We start from the raw sequence: 18,400 nt of genomic DNA on the forward strand, positions 1-18,400 counted from the left end.
ATGTGCATATTATTTCTTTCATTCAAATATAAACATTGCCACTTCAACAGGGAAAATAATCAGCATTTATAGACTATCTCAATTTTACAGATATAGCAGGCACTTCTGTAACCATGCCACACAATTTCTTCAAATAGATTGCTTTTTAATAATAAACTATCACAATAAAAAACCTTTTCCATACCAAAATTAACAATTATTACATATAGAAATTTTCTAAAGAAATGCCAAGATTTCTGAGTCATAAAGTCATTATTTCAGCATTTCACCAATCTATATTTTTCTCTTTCTCTGGAAAAATGGCTGCTAATGGGGCTTAAGTAAATATATAATAGTCTCATTAGGCCAATTACCAAGATATAATCAAACATTTATATACAAAACGATCAGTGCTATCTTTAAAATCTATGTAGAGTCCACTGCTTATTTCAAATCCCTTCAAACAAGTATTCACATTTTAAGCTTCTAAAGGTTATTTAAAAAATATTCATTAATAATTCAAAATGCTGACCTGGCTTAAGGTTCATCTCAAGCTTATATCCATGTAAAAGTCACTTCAGTTGAACCAGATGTTTTATTTTTCATATATGTACAATAATATAGGTCTATGCTACCTGTTTAAGAAACAATGAGGAAAATGTTTCATTCCTCTTTATATTTCCAGGCAATCTAATCATTTAAACATTTATTACTGTAAGCCCTCAAAAAAAAAAATCAAAAACATATAAACAAGCAGGTAATGTACAAGTTAATTAGATGTGATGTGTGATCCTTGACTGAGTCTTAACTAGAAGACAAGCTATATCAAAGATGCACTGGACAACTAGAGAATATATATGGTAGTATGTGTATTTTTTCTATGACAACTTTAATCAAGACATTTCATACTCCATAAATTCATTTTTTAAAAAAAGATTTACTTATTTGTTCATACAGAACTGGGGTACAGGCCAGAGGCTCAGGGGCGGCGAGAAGCTTCACCAGAGACGGAGTGGGGAGCAGAACAGGCAGATCTACAAAGTACACTGCTGAGGGGAACAGTGGGCGGGTCAGGAGAAGTCTGCCACGCCATGTGGACACTTCCAGGGCTGTGCTTTAACCCACTGCGCCACCTGGGAGGGCCCATAAACTCACTTTTAAGGTATATAATTCCATGCTTTTGATCATAATCAAAGCTGTGACACCTAATTGTTTCAAACAGTAATATTGGAATAATACATCACCCAAAAAAGGAAGCCTCACTCATTAGCAGTAACTCCCATTCTTCCTTTCCTCACCTAGTCTCTGACAACCACTAATCTACTTTTTTGTCTCTATGGATTTGTCAGTTCCATATAAATGAGATCTAGCATACAGTATGGGACCAATTATTATTGGCTAATTTCATCATTTAGTTTTACTTTTCTAGAAATGCAAGAAACTTGAAGGCTTAGCCACTGACATCAAGTAGGTATGTTTCACAGAGGAATTAGCCACGGGCATCAAATACGTCTGTTTCACAGAGAGAATGAAGAGGAACTGTTTATATAAGATGTTAAATGAAAGCTGCTTAAAAAAAAAAAAACTTTAATATTCATTTTACGGAACAGGAAAGAGAGCTTATTAAAATTAAATAACTGATACATAGCCATATAGCTCATAAAAAGCAAGCTAGAATTTAGCTAAGTTCTATATGATGCCAAACATATAACTAAGTTACTGTCTCCTAATAACTCACTATTCTCACTGATCCTACCCCCTAGTAACTTGTCTCTGGTACCTGTCTTTTCACTACTCTCCATGCTTCCTAATCTCACCTTGTACTCATTTATCCCATAATTTTCAAGAGAGTGATCTTTCTATACACTAATACCATATTTAAAAAAGAGAAAAAAAAGGCCTTCCTGGTGGCACAGCGGGTTAAAGCACAGCACTAAGAAGCTAAAGCCACTTCCGCGCATGAGTTTGATCCCCGCCTGCCCAGGAGGTGACCACATGGCGAGGCAGACCTCTCCTGACCCGCCCACTGCTCCCCTCAGCAGTATATTTCGTGGATCTGCCTGTTCTGCTCCCCACTCTGTCTCTGGTGAATCCTCTCACCCTCCACATCTCTGGCTTGTACCCCAGTTCTGTATAAATGAATAAATAAAATCTTAAAAAAAAAAAAAGAGAGAGAGAGAGAAAGAGAACTGCAAGTTATTTCACCTGGTCTTGTATTTGTATGTGTCATTGTATTCCTGTTACCTGTCTATATAACAAACTAATACAACACCTGGTGGCTTCAAACAACAAATATATTACCTCTTAGTTTTGAGTGGCTTAGCTGGGTAGTCTAGCTCAGGGTCTCTGGTAAGGTTGTGGTCATGATTTATTTATTTAAGGGTTTGGTTTGCTGCTAAGGCAACAGGAATGACAGGAGTTGGTGATCTTACAACTTAAATGGCTTTTTAGCTTACAGTAAGCAGAGACTAATAATAATCCACTACAGATGGATGGATGATGCTAAGAGGTTGAACAGTCTTCCCAAAGATGCTCATATCCTAGCATTTGGAACCTATTAATGTTATATGACCAGGGGAAATTAAAGTGCTCAACAGTTACTTTAAAATATATTACTTTACATCATGAGATTTTAACCCAATATAAATAAAGGATACATTAAAATGAAGGGGGCAAAAATGGAAGCTAAAGTCAGAAAGCCTCGAAGATGGACTAAAGACCCACAAGCCAAGGAATACAGGTGGCTTCTAAATACAAAAAGGGCAAGAAAGCAGACTCTCCCGAGAGCTTCCAAAAGAAACACAGGATAGCAATACCTTGATTTTCTACCTATGAGATTCTCTTTGGACTTCTTTCTGAACTGTAAGATAAAATACTCTTTTAAATCACTAAATTTATTAGAGCAGCAAAAGGAAACATGCTGAGATTTGAAACACTATCCTAAGAGATGGTGGGTTTTCTCTTAAAGACAGCTTCTAAACTGTGGGATTTCACACAGTTAAACACTAAAGGTAAAATATCTGAAAAACATTGAACAGTAAAGCTTCTGAAAGAGGAATAATCCATTCCTGTTTTTACAGACTCTGCCCCTATCTCTACCCTGATTCCAGGCACCAAAACTACAACTCCCCGGATGCCATTAACTTAACCTCCTGAATGGAAGGAAGGCTATAGGAAACTAAAGGTAGAATAAATAGACAGTGCTTGACTTATAAATGAACACATATATGGTTTTTTTGCTCACCTGATTTTCCTGCTCTGATGTGCACCCTGGTACTTGCTCAAGGAGATACATGTGGCCGAGACACATGTAGAGGAGGAGATACATGTACCTAGTTCTTGGCAGAGACTATGGCAGCCGTTACCTTGACATGGTATATATTTTTAATTTTGTGTCTTTCCTCCTGTCCCAACTCTCTGGAAACTGCCTAACACCTTGTGTCTCTTTGCCAGATGGTACTTTACACCAAGTTTTTGGATCTCAGTGGTCCCATCTCACGCTTTAACAGTTTGGATGGGCTTTGCCAATAAGGATATGGGTGGGTTTTGGAGTTTTGTTTTTTTTTTATTTTTATTTGTTCATACAGAACTGGGGTACAGGCCAGAGGCTCAGGGGCGGCAAGAGGCTTGACCAGAGACAGAGCAGGGAGCAGAATAGGCAAATGGACGAAGTACACTGCTGAGGGGAGCAGTGGGCAGGTCAGGATAGGTCTGCTACGCCATGTGGTCACCTCCAGGGCAGGCGGGAATCGAACTCATATGGAAGTAGCCTTAGCTTCTTAGTGCTGTGCTTTAACCCGCTGCGCCACCAGGGAGGGCCGGGTTTTGGAGTTTTACTGGAAAATTATAATTTTAAATCCTTTCTTCTCTATGTACACCAATTCTATTAAAAAATCTATCACACGGGCCCTCTCTGGTGATGCAAGGGGTTAAGGCACAGTACTGCAAGCTAGTCCCAAGCTGTTTCTGTGCAAATTCGATTCCTGGCTGTGGAGGTGATCCGTGGAGGTGATCCGAGGTGATCCACATGGCTGGCTTGGCGGCAGACCTCTCCTTACCCGCCCTCTGCTCCCCTCAGAGGTGTACTTCGTCAATCTGCCTGTTCTGCTCCAGTCTCTGATGAGTCCTTTCACTGCCCCTGCACCTCTGGCTAGTACCCCAATTCTGTATGCATAAATAAATAAATCTTAAAAAAAAAAATCACACTAAGCATATGCTTCCTTTGTCATAATGTGCACAGATGGCCAAGACAAATCCTTTTAAAAGCATGCACTCCTTGAAAGCTTGAGGTCACTATGTAGCCCTTTGTCACACACTAACATTGAGAGAACCTTCTAGCAATACAGGGAGACAATGTTTGGGAACCCTAGGGGGAGATTAGTGGGAAAAATAGCAGCACTGAAGACTCTTCTTGGGTTGAATACTCTAAAGGGTCATCTCTGCTATTCAGAGACAGACTAAAATTAAAGAGGACTAAAATTCAGGCTTACTGAATTAAAGTAACCATTCAGTACTAACTACTAAACCAGGAAGAAGAAAAGTGTAGCTGGAGTATCAAAAGCAAAGGAGATAAAAGAACAACTGTGAATTTCTAAGACTATTTCTAAAACTGGTAACGACATCACCACCACAGATTCTAGAAAGCAGAAAACTAAAATGATATGGAAATGAAGAAAACCACTACTAGACTAGAGCCATTAATGACTTAATAGTCTTCCAAAAGCAAAGTACACAGATTAAAGACTTAGCTTTAGAAAACACTAGAATCTTTAAAGCATTGAAAGAAAACAGATCTCAAGTTATATACATAGCAAAAAAAAATTCTTCAAAAATGGAGGTGAAGTAAATATTTACATAAAGAATATTGAAAAGTACCTACTACTATACCAGGTATTATTGTTCAGTGCACTGTACAGAACACAGAGCTTTAATTTTAAAGAAACAAGACAGAATACCAACAAATTAGTAAATATGTCAGGTGGGATCACTGATAGCCCCTCATTCTAAAAATAGTTTAAGTATTCCAATCCATTTCCCCAACTAGTTATATTATACTGCTTACATTTCCTAGATTCTATTTTTTTAAGTAGAGTCTATATTTCTGCCAATACATCCCCATAGCATCTAACACAGCTTTTCCACAAACATTTCTGATTAATAAGCAATATTTATTTTTTAATTTAGAACCCACATAATAAGTTCATATGATGTGAATAATTTGTAAACCTACATTACATTTCCTTAATAGTTAACAAGTATTTCAGAACATGTAGCAATTCTCAACTTTGTTTGGTCTCAGGCCCTTTTTCATCTTAAAATTTATTGAGGACAACAAAGAGATTTGAGTTAAAACTACCAATATTTGGGCCTGGTGGCACAGAGGGTTAAAGCACGGAACTAAGAAACTAAAGCCACTTCAGCATGAGTTCAATCCTGGCCCAGAGATGATCCACATGGTGCGCCAGACCTCTGACAGGTCCTGCTGCTCCCCTCAGCAGTGTATTAATTAACACATCTGCCTGTTCTGCCTCCCACTCTGTCTCTGGTGAATCCTCTCATGTCCCTTGTACCTCTGGCCTGTACCCCAGTTATGTATGCACAAGTAAATAAATCTTAAAAAAAAAAAAAAAGCTACCAATACTTCTCATGTCAGATATTAAAATGGAGATATAAAAAAATTCATTTTATAACAGTAATAAATCTCATATCAATACAAAAAATTTTCATAAAATTATATATTCTGGCCCTCCCTGGTGGAGCAGCAGGTTAAAGCACAGCACTAAGAAGCTAAAGTCACTTCGCATGAGTTCGATCCCTGCCTGTTCAAGGCAAGGCAGACCTCTCCTCATTGCTGCTTCCTTCAGCAGTGTGCTTTGACAATCTGCCTGTTCTGCTCCCCACTCTGTCTCTGGTGAAGCCTCTCACCACCTCTGCACCTCTGGTTTGTACCCAAGTTCTATGTGCAGAAATAAATAAATCTTTTAAAAAATTTAAAAGAATTATATATTCTGAAACAAAAAATTTAGGGAGAAAAATGTACTATTTTACACGTTTGAAAGCTTCTTTAATATTCAGATAAATAGAACATAGCTAGAGACTTCTGCTTCTGCATTCAAAATCTTGGCTATGCTGCTGTTTGAAGAATAAAGAAAACATGACCTCACAGAGCTATATAGCTGGAAAAGGCAGGGGCACTTTCAGATAATTATAGATACTCTTTTTGGTATTACACCAAAATTCAAAAAAATGACAGTTTCTTAAAGGCAAGTGCAACTTGGAATCCAAAACTATATCAAATAATTTGTTCTACTCTTGTTATATAAAAATCCTAAGGTCTTTCTTGAACTGTTACCAAATGACCACAAATACCACAGTTGGGTCAATTGGAAAAGTGACCATTGGAAAATAATGTTATACAGATCCTCCAAATGTTTACCTATTTTACTACATACTATCTCCTCAGAAGTTTTTAAGTTCTAGGAAGCTAGTAGTCTTACAATGGTAGATGTTTCCCAAAATTATAACATATACATACATTTTTTCTACATTTATCACTAAGTACTGCAAACAGTTTTCAAGATAACCACTGTACTTCAGTATGCAGAACAATTTCATGCATAACTCCTATTTTGAGACAATCTATTACAATATGTTATTGGGGTTAAGATATTAAAACTAGTAATTTTTATAGTATCACCCAAGACAAGTGAAACTGGTATGTTTTACGTGCCTGAGGTGATGAAGAATACAGTGACTACTACAAATACAATTTGGTGCTACTAATTTGTCTGTGCTAATTTGGTTTTTGTCCCACTCCTCTGTATCAGTACAAATGCCAACATATTAAAAAGGTAAATGTATTAGTATTATCATAAAATAGTTTTGCTCTCATGAACCATACTTTTGAGAACTACTGTGTTAGACACACTCAGTTGTTTATATCATTAGTATCAGTTCATGTAACTGCCAGGGAATTAATTACATACAAAGTTTAAACCAAAAAAGTTACTTCATGTATCAGAGGCCTTTAAAAGCTGTCTTCTGGAATTTAAACACTTTTTTTAGAAATCATAAAAGAATTTGTTAGTGTGGAGAGAGTCTCATTTGCCTCAGAAAAGGAAACTAAATCAGCAAGCATTTAGGAGTTAATAACCACCATCAGCACTTTGGTGCATCCAACTTTGTAAAACAGTGTGGAGGTTCTTCCAAAAAAAATTACAAATACTGGCCCTCCCTGGTGGCACAGCGGGTTAAAGCACAGCACTGAGAATCTAAAGCTGCTTCCGCATGAGTTCGATCCCCGCCTGCCCTGGAGGTGACCACATGGCGTGGCAGACCTCTCCTGACCCGCCCGCTGCTCCCCTCAGCAGTGTACTTCATCAATCTGCCTGTTCTGCTCCCTATTCTGTCTCTGGTGAAGCCTCTCACCGCCCCTGAGTCTCTGGCCTGTACCCCAGTTCTGTATGCACAAATAAATAAATATTTAAAAAAAAAATTACAAATACAACTACGACATGATCCAGTGATCCCATTCCTGGATATATACAGAAAAAAGAAAAACTATGAAAACACTAATTTGAAAGGATATATACATGCAAGTTCACTACAGAGTAAAATATATTACATGATATAGAAACCCAAGTGTCCCTTAAATTTTATATACATTCATGAATTAGAGGTATATATGAATACTACTCACTCATAAAAAAAAAGGATGAAATCTTGCCATTTTGGTAACATGGGTAAACTTTATGGGAATTCTGTGTTAAGTGAAGTCAAAAAGAGAAAGACAAATATTTTTATGTGCTTTCACTCACTTTTGAGTGAAGAAAAGTCAAGCAACCAAACAGTAAAGAAAAGTAAAAGAACCAAACACAATAAAAGAAATCCTTAGACTCAGGCAACAAAATGGTGGTTTGCCTGAGGGGGGACATCAAAATCAAGAAAGAGGGTGCCCTCCCTGGTGGCACAACCTGTTGGGGCGCACACAGCACTGTAACTTAGCTGCAGCTTCGGTGTGAGTTTGATCCCCACCCCAGAGGTGATCCATGTGGTGGCAGACCTCTACTGACCCAATCGCTGCTTGTCATCAGTGTACTTCATAGATCTGCCTGTTCTGCTCCCCACTGTCTCTGGTTTAGCCTCTCATCGCCCCTACACCCCTGGGGTACCCCAGTTCTGTATGAATAAATAAATCTTAAAACAAAACAAATAAAACCGCAGCACTATGAAGGTACCTCAACCACTGCAGCACGGATTCCTAGCCAAGGAGATGACCCACATGGTGTGGCAGACCTCTCCTGTCTTATCCGCTGCTCCCCTCAGCAGTATTATTTCAGTCAATCCTCCTGTTCATTCTTTACTGTCTCGGGTGAATGCTTTTCATTCCCACACCTCTGGCCTGTACCCCAGTTCTTGTGTGCATAAATAAGTAAAATCTTTAGGGAAAAAATAATGCAAGAGGGTAGATGATGCTGGATGGTAGCTGTACACTTAGTGGGTATGGTGTAAAATATAGTTACTTAGGGGAGAAAATATACATCTGAAACCTATGTAATATTATCAAATTATGTTACCTCAATGAAAAGAACTGTAAAACAAACAAGTACTTATTTAGTTTCTATTATGTCAGAGACAGCATTGTTGTGCCATGTGCTATGTATAAACACAATTCAGCCCTCACACTAAAACCATATGTAATTTGCTAGAAAGACTTAGTCACTACTGATAGCTATATTATAATCTCATAAAGGCTACATCAGACATACCAGCAAGTGCTCTAAACATACATGGAAACACTAGAAGAACAGAGGAAGAGGATCTGAACAAACATGTATCTGAGCAGGGTCTGAATAGAAGTATATTGTGCAATTAAAGAGACTCTCAAGAGAAGAGGGAATGGTATGGACAAATATGAGAAACAATTGTGTATTATACCTTGAGTAATTGTTAAGTGGTGCAAATAGGGTGGTGGGACAATCAGGAACAGCAGGAGATGAAATTAAAAATTTGACATTAAAATCAAGAATCTAGGCCCTCCCTGGTAGCACAGCGGGTTAAAAGCACAGCACTAAGGAGCTTAAGCCACTTGCATGAGTTTGATTCCCGACTGCCCCAAGGAGATCCACATGTCCGGAGGAGATCCACATGTCGAGGCAGACCTCTCCTAACCCACCCGCTGCTCCCCTCAGCAGTGTACTTCCTCCATCTGCCTATTCTGTTCCCCACTCTGTCTCTTGTGAATCCTCTCACCCTCTGCATCTCTGGCCTGTACCCCAGTTCTATATGAAAAAATAAATCTTTAAAAAAAAAAAATCAAGAATCCACGAATGTCACATTCAGTAGCTGACACTAGACATACAATAGGAAATGTGTGTGGGGAACTGGGGGAAACACAATGAAGTCTTTCTAGTAGGAAAGTGACTACTATATTTGTATTTAGTGCTATGACATACAAACTGGAAGCATAGCAACAAGGAAGGAAATAAAAAGAGGTCCTAATTTGGCACTAGTTAATAAAAAAAATAGGAATTACATACAACAAATTTCAGATTAACTTGATCAGGAAAAACTGAATGCAGAAAATGAAGGGGAAAAAAGAATCAAGGAGAATTCTCAAATTCCAAGAGCCTTGAAGAAAGAAGCCAGTAAATTTGGGTTTCAGAAACACCTGTCCAAAATGTCACAAATTTCAATTATGTGTAGATTACCAGGTTTTATTTATAAATACTTCCTAAAAATCAGACAGACATATTAGTCTCTAGCTTATACTTAACTCTTTTTAAAAAGTACAGTTGATTCAAAGAGACTTTATTACCAAAGTAATTGGAGTCAGTTGATATCTGAATTATAAGTATGACAGTTTCAAAGAAGCTAGCAAGCAAGCCTGTAGATAAGTGTCTGGGATTATAGCTATTTTTAGCATTGTCTAAACAAATGTCTCAGTAATAAGGAAGTGTTATCTAATACTTCATTATCTGCTGTACTTTTTGCCAAAATGTATTAAGTGTCAGGTCACTTGTGATACTTCTTTTAAATGGAATATAGCAAAAAGAAAAATGCTATTGAACAATGTTTACATGAAAAGAATGTCATGGGAAAACTCCTAGAACAGCATTTGTTACTTATCACATAAATCCTTATAACCTTTGGTCTTAATACCAGTGGCTCTCATTTTAAAAAATGATATAGATTCTGAAAAGTTAATTTGCCAGCTCAGTAAGAACTTTTTTCCCCAGAGTTCTTAAAGTTTCTTTTCTTATATACATTTTACATCTTTTTTTTTTTTAAACACAGTATTTGGTTTCTTTTCTCAGGTGTAATCCCCCACAGAATTTCTACCACTAATTCACCAGTGTATCATCACCATAATCCCTTGTTGCTCTTCGGGCCCTCATTTTGACCCCGCCTCTCTCCCCGCCCCCTGGAGAATGTCTGATTTATAGTTGTTTATTTTTGTTTTGTTATGTTTTATTTTTACTGTTTCTAATTTTTTCCTTGATCCTTTATTTGGTTCTTCTATACTCTTTCTATAAGTGAAACCATCCAATATTTTTCTTTTTCCTTCTGACTTAGTTCACTGAACATAATCCCTTGTAGCTGATCTATTTTGCTGCAAATAGCATTAGTTGATCTTTTTGGATTGTTGGAATAGTATTCCATTGTGTATATGTACCACATCTTTTTGATCTAGTCATCTATTTCTGGGTATCTGGATTGTTTTCAAATCCTATCTATTTTAAAGTCACCTTCTAAGATGCCAAACTTCCCACCAATTTAATTCAAACACCAGTTGGGAATCTCTGATACATCAAGAAATAAGACATTATTCAATATTAAGCCAAGATTAAAAGAAACAAAGTCCAAGCCAGTTGAACAAAACTTTGGAAGAAAGCAAAAATCTAGGAAAAAACTACATGACTGAGGAAATCTATTAACTCTAAAAGTATGCTGGGGTTTTTTAAATTAAAGAGCCAACATTTGCCCATATTTTAATTAGTCTGCAGAGTTTTGATTTATGTGAAATATAGTAGGTTTTTAAGAGTCTCATGCTCTACCGACTGAGCTAGCCGGGCAACTCTTATAGTAGATTTTTAAAATAAAGAAAATAAAGCAAGGACTACCAATACAATCTCCATGGGCTTCAAAAAATTCAGACATTTGATGTTAGAAGCCTCTGGTTATAGATCACTCTCACCTAATAAAGAGTACTATCTACTCTACTGTCAGCCTAAAAAAATTATTTTATTTATGCCATTATTCAATGGTAGTAATTAAGCTATTTGTAGTTACATAATAACGCAGTATCAAGATAAAAGATGCGCTATGTACATAGATTGTATTACTATATATGCATACGTGTGGTCTGTATTACTATACCTGTTAAAGAAAAACAGTCTAAAGGAAACAGAAGTAGACAATACATATCATCAAAAATACAGGTTCACTGTCATAAAAGGAATGAAGGGGGGTTGGTCAACTCCAGAAAAGTTTCTCCCTCAGATTCAAAAACAGGTATGTCAAAAAAAACCAAACCTAGGAACAATGAGTAATAGTTAACATTAACGTAGAACTTAATTCCATTAAAAACTTTAAATTTAAACATTAGAATAAGTTATATCACAAAGCAGCATACTGTGTCTTATTTGTAGTTAAGTAGAGACTGAAATGTTTGAGTGGATTCCTTACTCTTTATAGAGACCAAGAATGATGGCTCTCAATCCTGGCTGTTTATTAAAATCATCTAGAAAATGCCTGACCCAAATTCCCATTTACTCCACCTGGAGCATGGCCTAAGTACTTGCATTTAAAAAAAAAAAAAAAAAACAGGAAAAGAAACGTGAAATAGTAGATTGCATTAATGTCAATATAGTGGTTGTGATATTTTGCTATATAATTTTGCAAGAGATCACCACTGAAAGTCAGGAAATGGTATATGGACTCTGCACTGTTTCTTAATTTAGAGTCACCTCAAAACAAAAAAATGTAATTTAAGGCCCTCCCTGGTGGTCCAAGGGGTTAAGAAATAGCACTGTGAAGATATCTGCAGCCACTGCAGCATGTGAGATCCACCCACATAGTGCACAGACCTCTCTTGTCTCACCCACTATTCCCTTCAGCAGTGTATTTCAATAAATGTGCCTGTTCTGCTCCCCATTGTTTCTGGCGAATCCTCTCACCCGCTGCATCTCTGATCAGTACCCAAGTTCTTGTATTCATAAATAAATAAATCTTAAAAATATATAATTTTGTAAATTCCCGGGTTATTCTACTATGTAAGATAAAGTTAAGGAAAAAAATCAAGTAACTGAAGAATCTCAAATTCCTGTTGATTCTAAGAGACTGAAAACTATTCTTCTAGTCACTGAAAAATAATTAGAAATACTTCCGTAACCCAAAAGTTCTATGCCCTCCCTCCTATTAGTATAAAAACTAACTGAATAAACATACAATGGTAGAGATTTACCTCGTGACTAAGGCATATCTATTTCATATAATAGTCAGCCTCTAAAATGTCCTCCAAGGCTCCCCACCTTCTGATTTTCATACTCTTGTGTAATCCCCTACCTCTTGAGGGTGGACTAGATTTAGTAACTTATTACAAGTAGAATATAGTAAAGTGATGGTATGTCATTTCTGTCATGAAGTTATAAAAGGACGGTGGTTTTTATTTGTGGGCTTTCAGATGTCTTACTCTAGAGGAAAAAAAGCTACCGTGGCTTGATCACTTTATGGAGAAGACCACTGGCAAGTAACTGATGTCTGTCTAACAACCATCCAGTAAAAAATCTGCAGTCAGCCAAGAGGCACGTGAGTGAGTTTGGAAAGGGAGCCTAATCAAATCAATTCTTGAAAGTTGAACCCTTGTGGCTGCAGCCATTTTTAAGGGACCTTGGGCCAGAGGTACCCAGCTTAACCACACCCTGAACCGTGATGTAAAGAAGCTGAGATGTTTGTTTTGTTGGGGGATATTATAGGGATAAAGAGAACTAATATAAATGACAACCATAAGTCAAATCTAAAAGAAAGGAATCTAATCTGATGACTTCTACATACTATTCTTCATGGTATCAAGCCAACCAGCTTCTACATTATCACATACAATTTATAAACTCCATTCTTCTTTATTTAGCTGACCTCACAATTACCTGTACACTTTCCCATTCTCATTCTGTTCAGTTTCTCAGAATGGCTTACTAACTCTCTTTTCTGTCCATCCAAATTGTATCCACTTTCCAGATAATACTACACATCTCTCTTCCTTAAATACTTAATACTATCCATTTGTTACTAACCTAATGGTTTTGAGTGTCTATATTCAAAGAGGTATTTCTCATTCTCCTCAACCTTGAGTGAAGTACTAAACAAGTGCATTTATAGTATCTTAAGACCTTATTATCACCTCCAGTGTATTAAATAACTATTTTTGTTTAAAAACAAAAAGCTCAGGGAGTGGAGAATGGGTAGAAAGAAAATTAAGTGCTCCAACCTAAAACACACACACACACACACACAAAGATGTCACTAGCTTGGTTTGCTGAAACAACTGAAATAACTAAGGATTATATTATCCTAAGAATAGCAGTAATGATGACAAATGCTCTACAACTCTATGATTAGCTTAGTTAAGTATTATCCAGATTCTTGAAATGCTCCTTTGTTAGTTTCTTAAACAACTTACCTTCCACCATTAACTCACCTTTAATAACTTATCACTAGTCATAACACCAGGAAAAACACTACCTTTAACTTTCAATTAAATCAATGGGGCTGGGGGCCTCCCTGGTGGTACAAGCAATATGAGGCTATCCACAGCCACTGCAGCACAAGTTTGATCTCCAAGACTGGGAGGTGACCCACAAGGCATGGCAGACCTCTCCTGTCTCGCCCGCTGCTCCCCTCAGCAATGTACTTTGTCAATCTGCCTGTTCTGCTCCCCACTCTGTCTCTGGTGAATCCTCTCACCCCCTGCCCCTCTGGCCTGTATCCCAGTTCTGTATATAAATAAATTTTTAAAAATAAATAAGTAAAGCAAAACAAAAGCTGAAGGATCTGGGATGTAAATTAACTTGCAAGGAAAAGGCAGAGCCAGAGTTAGAACGCTTTCCACAGCCACACTACACAATGATAGGAAAATGCACTGCCACTCTTAATTTATCCTTTAAACCTCACCTTAGAATTTCTTTTATTAAAGCTTTCAATTAAAATAAACATATGAAATAAAGATTTCCAATCAACAGCAAAGGTAAACATTATAGATATGTCTGCTATCTTTAAAAGAGGTTATTATTTAGCATAATAAAAAAGATTTTAGAATAGTGAGATGCCCACCTACTTCTATTTATACCTCTCTGACTATTCACATCCTACATCCCCCCAAACCCTCCTTTTCTCCATTGCATCTTTTTAAATGTGTGGTCCTACCTGTACTGGTCTCACTCTACTCATTCTCTCTGAGTCAAAATCATGACAGTAAATGAACAATGACTATTCCAGAAGTACAAAACTATCACCGGAGTTACTAAAAATATCTAAATGCTTAGGCTCCACTTCAGGTTTAACTACTGAATAACAATCCCAGGAATGGAGCCCAGAGACCTCTATGTTCCCACTACTCTACGTACCTTAAGCAAGAACTATGTCCTATACTTAACACAGTAACTGGCACAGGTATAAGATACAAACAATATCTTACGAACATTGTTATAGAAACACAAAATGGCAAGTTTTTACCTCAGCTGCAGAATTGTGTACTGTTAAATTAGTTATTTTAGGCAGTTACATTAGAAAAACACCTTTCTATAGTAATAATACTAGTTATAAATTGGTTAAGGTTTTTAAATATTTCCCAGTATAGGTTAAAGAAAATCCCTGACTTTTTAAAATTCAAAAACTAAGACAGCCACAAAGGATTTAAATATAATACCAAATTAAACAAAAATAACAAGTTACAGAAAGTCAGAAAATCAAGGTATCTTGTTGACTTAACTGGAGACAAGAATTAACCTGCAAATTTCCACAATAGCATGTATCTGCTGTTGCCTTTTCCATAAAAAGTAATCAAATTCCCAAGAAAAGATTCAAGTTGACAATCTTTTCCTCCTGCAAATTTATTTTCAAATTCAATAATAAAGTCATCTAATTTCATACTGAAAAGTAGCACTGAGGAGCAGGGCATTTATTTGAATAAACTAATGAAATAAGTAAACAATGGATTTCTGACTTGAAAAACTTAAAACTTACTGTCACATTAAATGTTATTTTTAAAAGGAAAAAACCTAGTCAACCAATAGTTAAAGCTCCTATGAATATAAAGAGGTCTTTCATATCCCTCAAGGAGAAAATGAACAAAATCAAAAGGCAATTTATGAAAAAAATGCCAATGCTCGATATTAACATTTCAATCTCATTAATTAAAAAAGTATATTTTTAAAATGATCATTTTTATCCTAAGAAAGCCTGGATCGGGAGCTAGTGTATTTTTCTGAAAGCTATGTGGTAATATGTATCAAATTACTTGAAAATAAGCAAATCTTTTGGCTCAGGAATACTGTCCTAACAGGAAAACATTATATAGTCCTAGTGGTGTTTATGAAAGTCAGAAACTAAAAGTCCATGACAAAAGATTTGATTAAATAAATTAGTCACATATTCACTTAAGCACTAGAAAAACACTTCTCATTTTTGTAACTTGCTTTTTTTTTACCACTAAAAACATAAAAAGTACAGTGTAATTCTATTATTAAAAATATGTATAGCTTCCTAAGAGGTCTGGAAAGATAACTACAGCTCAAATTTTGGTACAACTCTCTGGACAGCAAGTTTATTTTCTCTTTTTCTTGCCTAGTAAGTTTGTTCTAACAATGTGCCCACATTACCAGTGTAAAAATGTAAATCTATTAACATAAAATATAAATAAAACATAGTTGAGATTTAGTAGTAAGTATACCATTTGGGGAAAAAATTATCTGGGATATGGAATACAACCTGCTCTTTAATTTATGGGATTACTAAATTTGAACTTTTAACAAGGAATAGTTTTATATATGTATATATAAATATATATATAATGTATAATATATATACATATATATGTATATATAGTCAGAATTCCATTAAACAGACTAGAAAAGAGTTTTCAAAAATCAGACATGGAAACATGGTAAAAGTAGGCCACCTAAAAAAAAATTCCCCAGTATTTTGTAGGTCTTATAGATCATTTCATCTCCATTTATTCTCTTGCCCCTAAATTAACAAAGAATGATGTCATATGCATTAGCTACATCTCTGAGAGTGACATGAACTTGTAAGGCTGGGGCTCAGTGATGAAATAAGAACAGAGAAAGGTGGATGAGATTTAACAACGTGAAAACAGACCATCAGTTAACTAAAAATACCCATGATTTTTAAAAAATAATCTATGGTACCAATAAAGCTTGGTAATAAGTTTGAAAATATCAGTTATTGTAATAGTTGTAATACATGAAGAGAACTTAAAGGTTTTACTGTCGTTATTTTGATCGAGTTGGGGGTGGGGAGGGAAATAAGCAAATTTCCCTAGTGACCAAAGAACTGTCATATTGTTTAGGACACTAAAAAGAGCACCAAAAATTATCTTTATTTTACAACTTTTCGATTTCCTACATAGACTGAATTATCTCTATGGCTTGCTTGAGGTTTCCTCTACTCAGTAATAGAACTAGTATCACTTTACTATTATTCAAAACACTGATTTCAAATGGGCCGAAATAGATTGCTGGACGTTTAAGAGTTTATTGTTTACTAGTCAATTCTGTCAAAATCTGTTCATCATGCAGCAAAAGTTTAGGTAGTGACATAGTACTACTTTGTCAGTGAATATTTAGTTACCGAATTTCAAGGGAGAAAAAAAGCAATGACTGACATACAAGACAAGAAACTTGCTGTTCATGCATAGTTACCTTCTACGTACTGTAACTACCCTGTGTTAAATGTGCACTTAGACTCCATTTTTATCCTTTATTCATAACTCCATTCACCATAACTGTTTTTCCAAAGAAATGAAAACTTTTGATTTCCTAAAGCTCAAAATGCAAAATCTCGTCCACTAGTTTAAATGAGATGTAGTTATCAACTTTAACGAAGATTAACTTACTGATCACGAAATATCAGAGAAAGGAATCCAGGAGCAGAAAGCCTTTACTTTCTAACTCACAATAGAGTCTTGTCCACTAATAGACAATAACATTGTTTGTTGTTGTTGTTGTTGTTTGAGCTGCAAGGCCGGGTATGCAACCTGCAGAACTATTCCAACAGCTTCAACTAAGTCATATGTTACAACTGGAAAAAGTAGCAGTTAAGTCCCAAACCAACCGCTAAAGAGTAGATGCAAGCAGACGCCTCACCGTCAAAAAAGAAGGCCCATCAGCACGTCTTCCGAGAAATAGTCCCTTCCCCCACCTTTAAGTAGGCACTTAAGACTGCCAAGCAGATCTATTTCTTTATTAACTGGAGCCCACTTGGGGCAACCGTACACCAAAGCTGCTCTTCGGCCTACTCTAAACCATTCCAAAAGTGCACAAGTTGAGACTGAAGGCCGGGGTAACCCTCTTGGGCGCCCAGTTCTTCATGCACTTCTCCACCACCCCCCTCTGCCCCGCCCCGCCCCTGTAGGAGCTCCTGGGTCCAGAGGAAGGACACCGGACCCAGGGACATGCAGGAATTGCCCGCAAGAGCAGTCTCAGGCGGCCGGCGGCCTCCGCCATAGCCTGACCAAGAAAGCACCGCCCCCAGCGTACCTCCCCACACCCGGCTAACCCGCGACGGTCGGCTTTCGACACCCTCAATTCCCAGCAGAGGCAGCGAAGGAGACAAGAGCCGGGAGGCACCGGGCTGGGCTGAGAACCAGGCCCAAGCCTGCCCCTCCGGGCCGCGCGGGTCGCCAGAATCCTCTCCCCGGTCCGGCCCGTTCCGGCCAACGCGGCGGCCACCCTCACCTGGATGACCTCGTTGACCTCCCGGATACATTCCACCATGTGTTGCAGAATCTGCTCGGCCGTGAGCACCTCGTAGCGGTAATCCTCCTCTTGCTCGTGCCCCGGCCCGCCGCCGCCGCCGCCGCCGCCCGTCTCCCCGCACAGCAGTCCGTCCCGCTCCCCGCCGACGCCCAGCCCGGGCTCCACCAGCTCAACCTCGCCCAGATCCAGGTTATCATCGTCTGGCTCATCCTCGTCCTCGTCCTCCTCCTCGGCGCCGCTGTCCTCCTCGCTGCACTCTTCGTCCTCGTCGAACTCATAGTTGTAGCCCTCGTCCGAGTCCATGGCGCGACGCGCGGGGGCCCGGCGGACGCTGGCCCTGAGGCGGGGAGAGGGCGGGGACGCCGAAGCCCCGGCTCTCGCTCCGGCTCCGGCTGATGTCCGGACGCAGGCCTGGCTCCGGCCCC

At 37.8% G+C, this 18,400-nt stretch overlaps 1 protein-coding gene across 1 annotated transcript in view; it reads right to left on the reverse strand.

The window, feature by feature from the left end:
- The window catches only part of ARIH1 (ariadne RBR E3 ubiquitin protein ligase 1), a 107,162-nt gene extending 88,776 nt beyond the window's left edge, over positions 1-18,386 (reverse strand). The window contains exon 1 of the mRNA XM_004687614.2: positions 17,955-18,386. Within this exon, the coding sequence (XP_004687671.1) occupies positions 17,955-18,278 (324 nt within the window). The 5' untranslated portion in view covers positions 18,279-18,386. The remainder of the gene's footprint in view (positions 1-17,954) is intronic.
- Positions 18,387-18,400: the final 14 nt, after the last annotated feature.

Source organism: Condylura cristata, unplaced genomic scaffold (assembly GCF_000260355.1).
Source record: "Condylura cristata isolate star-nosed mole 26May11 unplaced genomic scaffold, ConCri1.0 scaffold00023, whole genome shotgun sequence".
Lineage (NCBI taxonomy): Eukaryota > Metazoa > Chordata > Mammalia > Eulipotyphla > Talpidae > Condylura > Condylura cristata.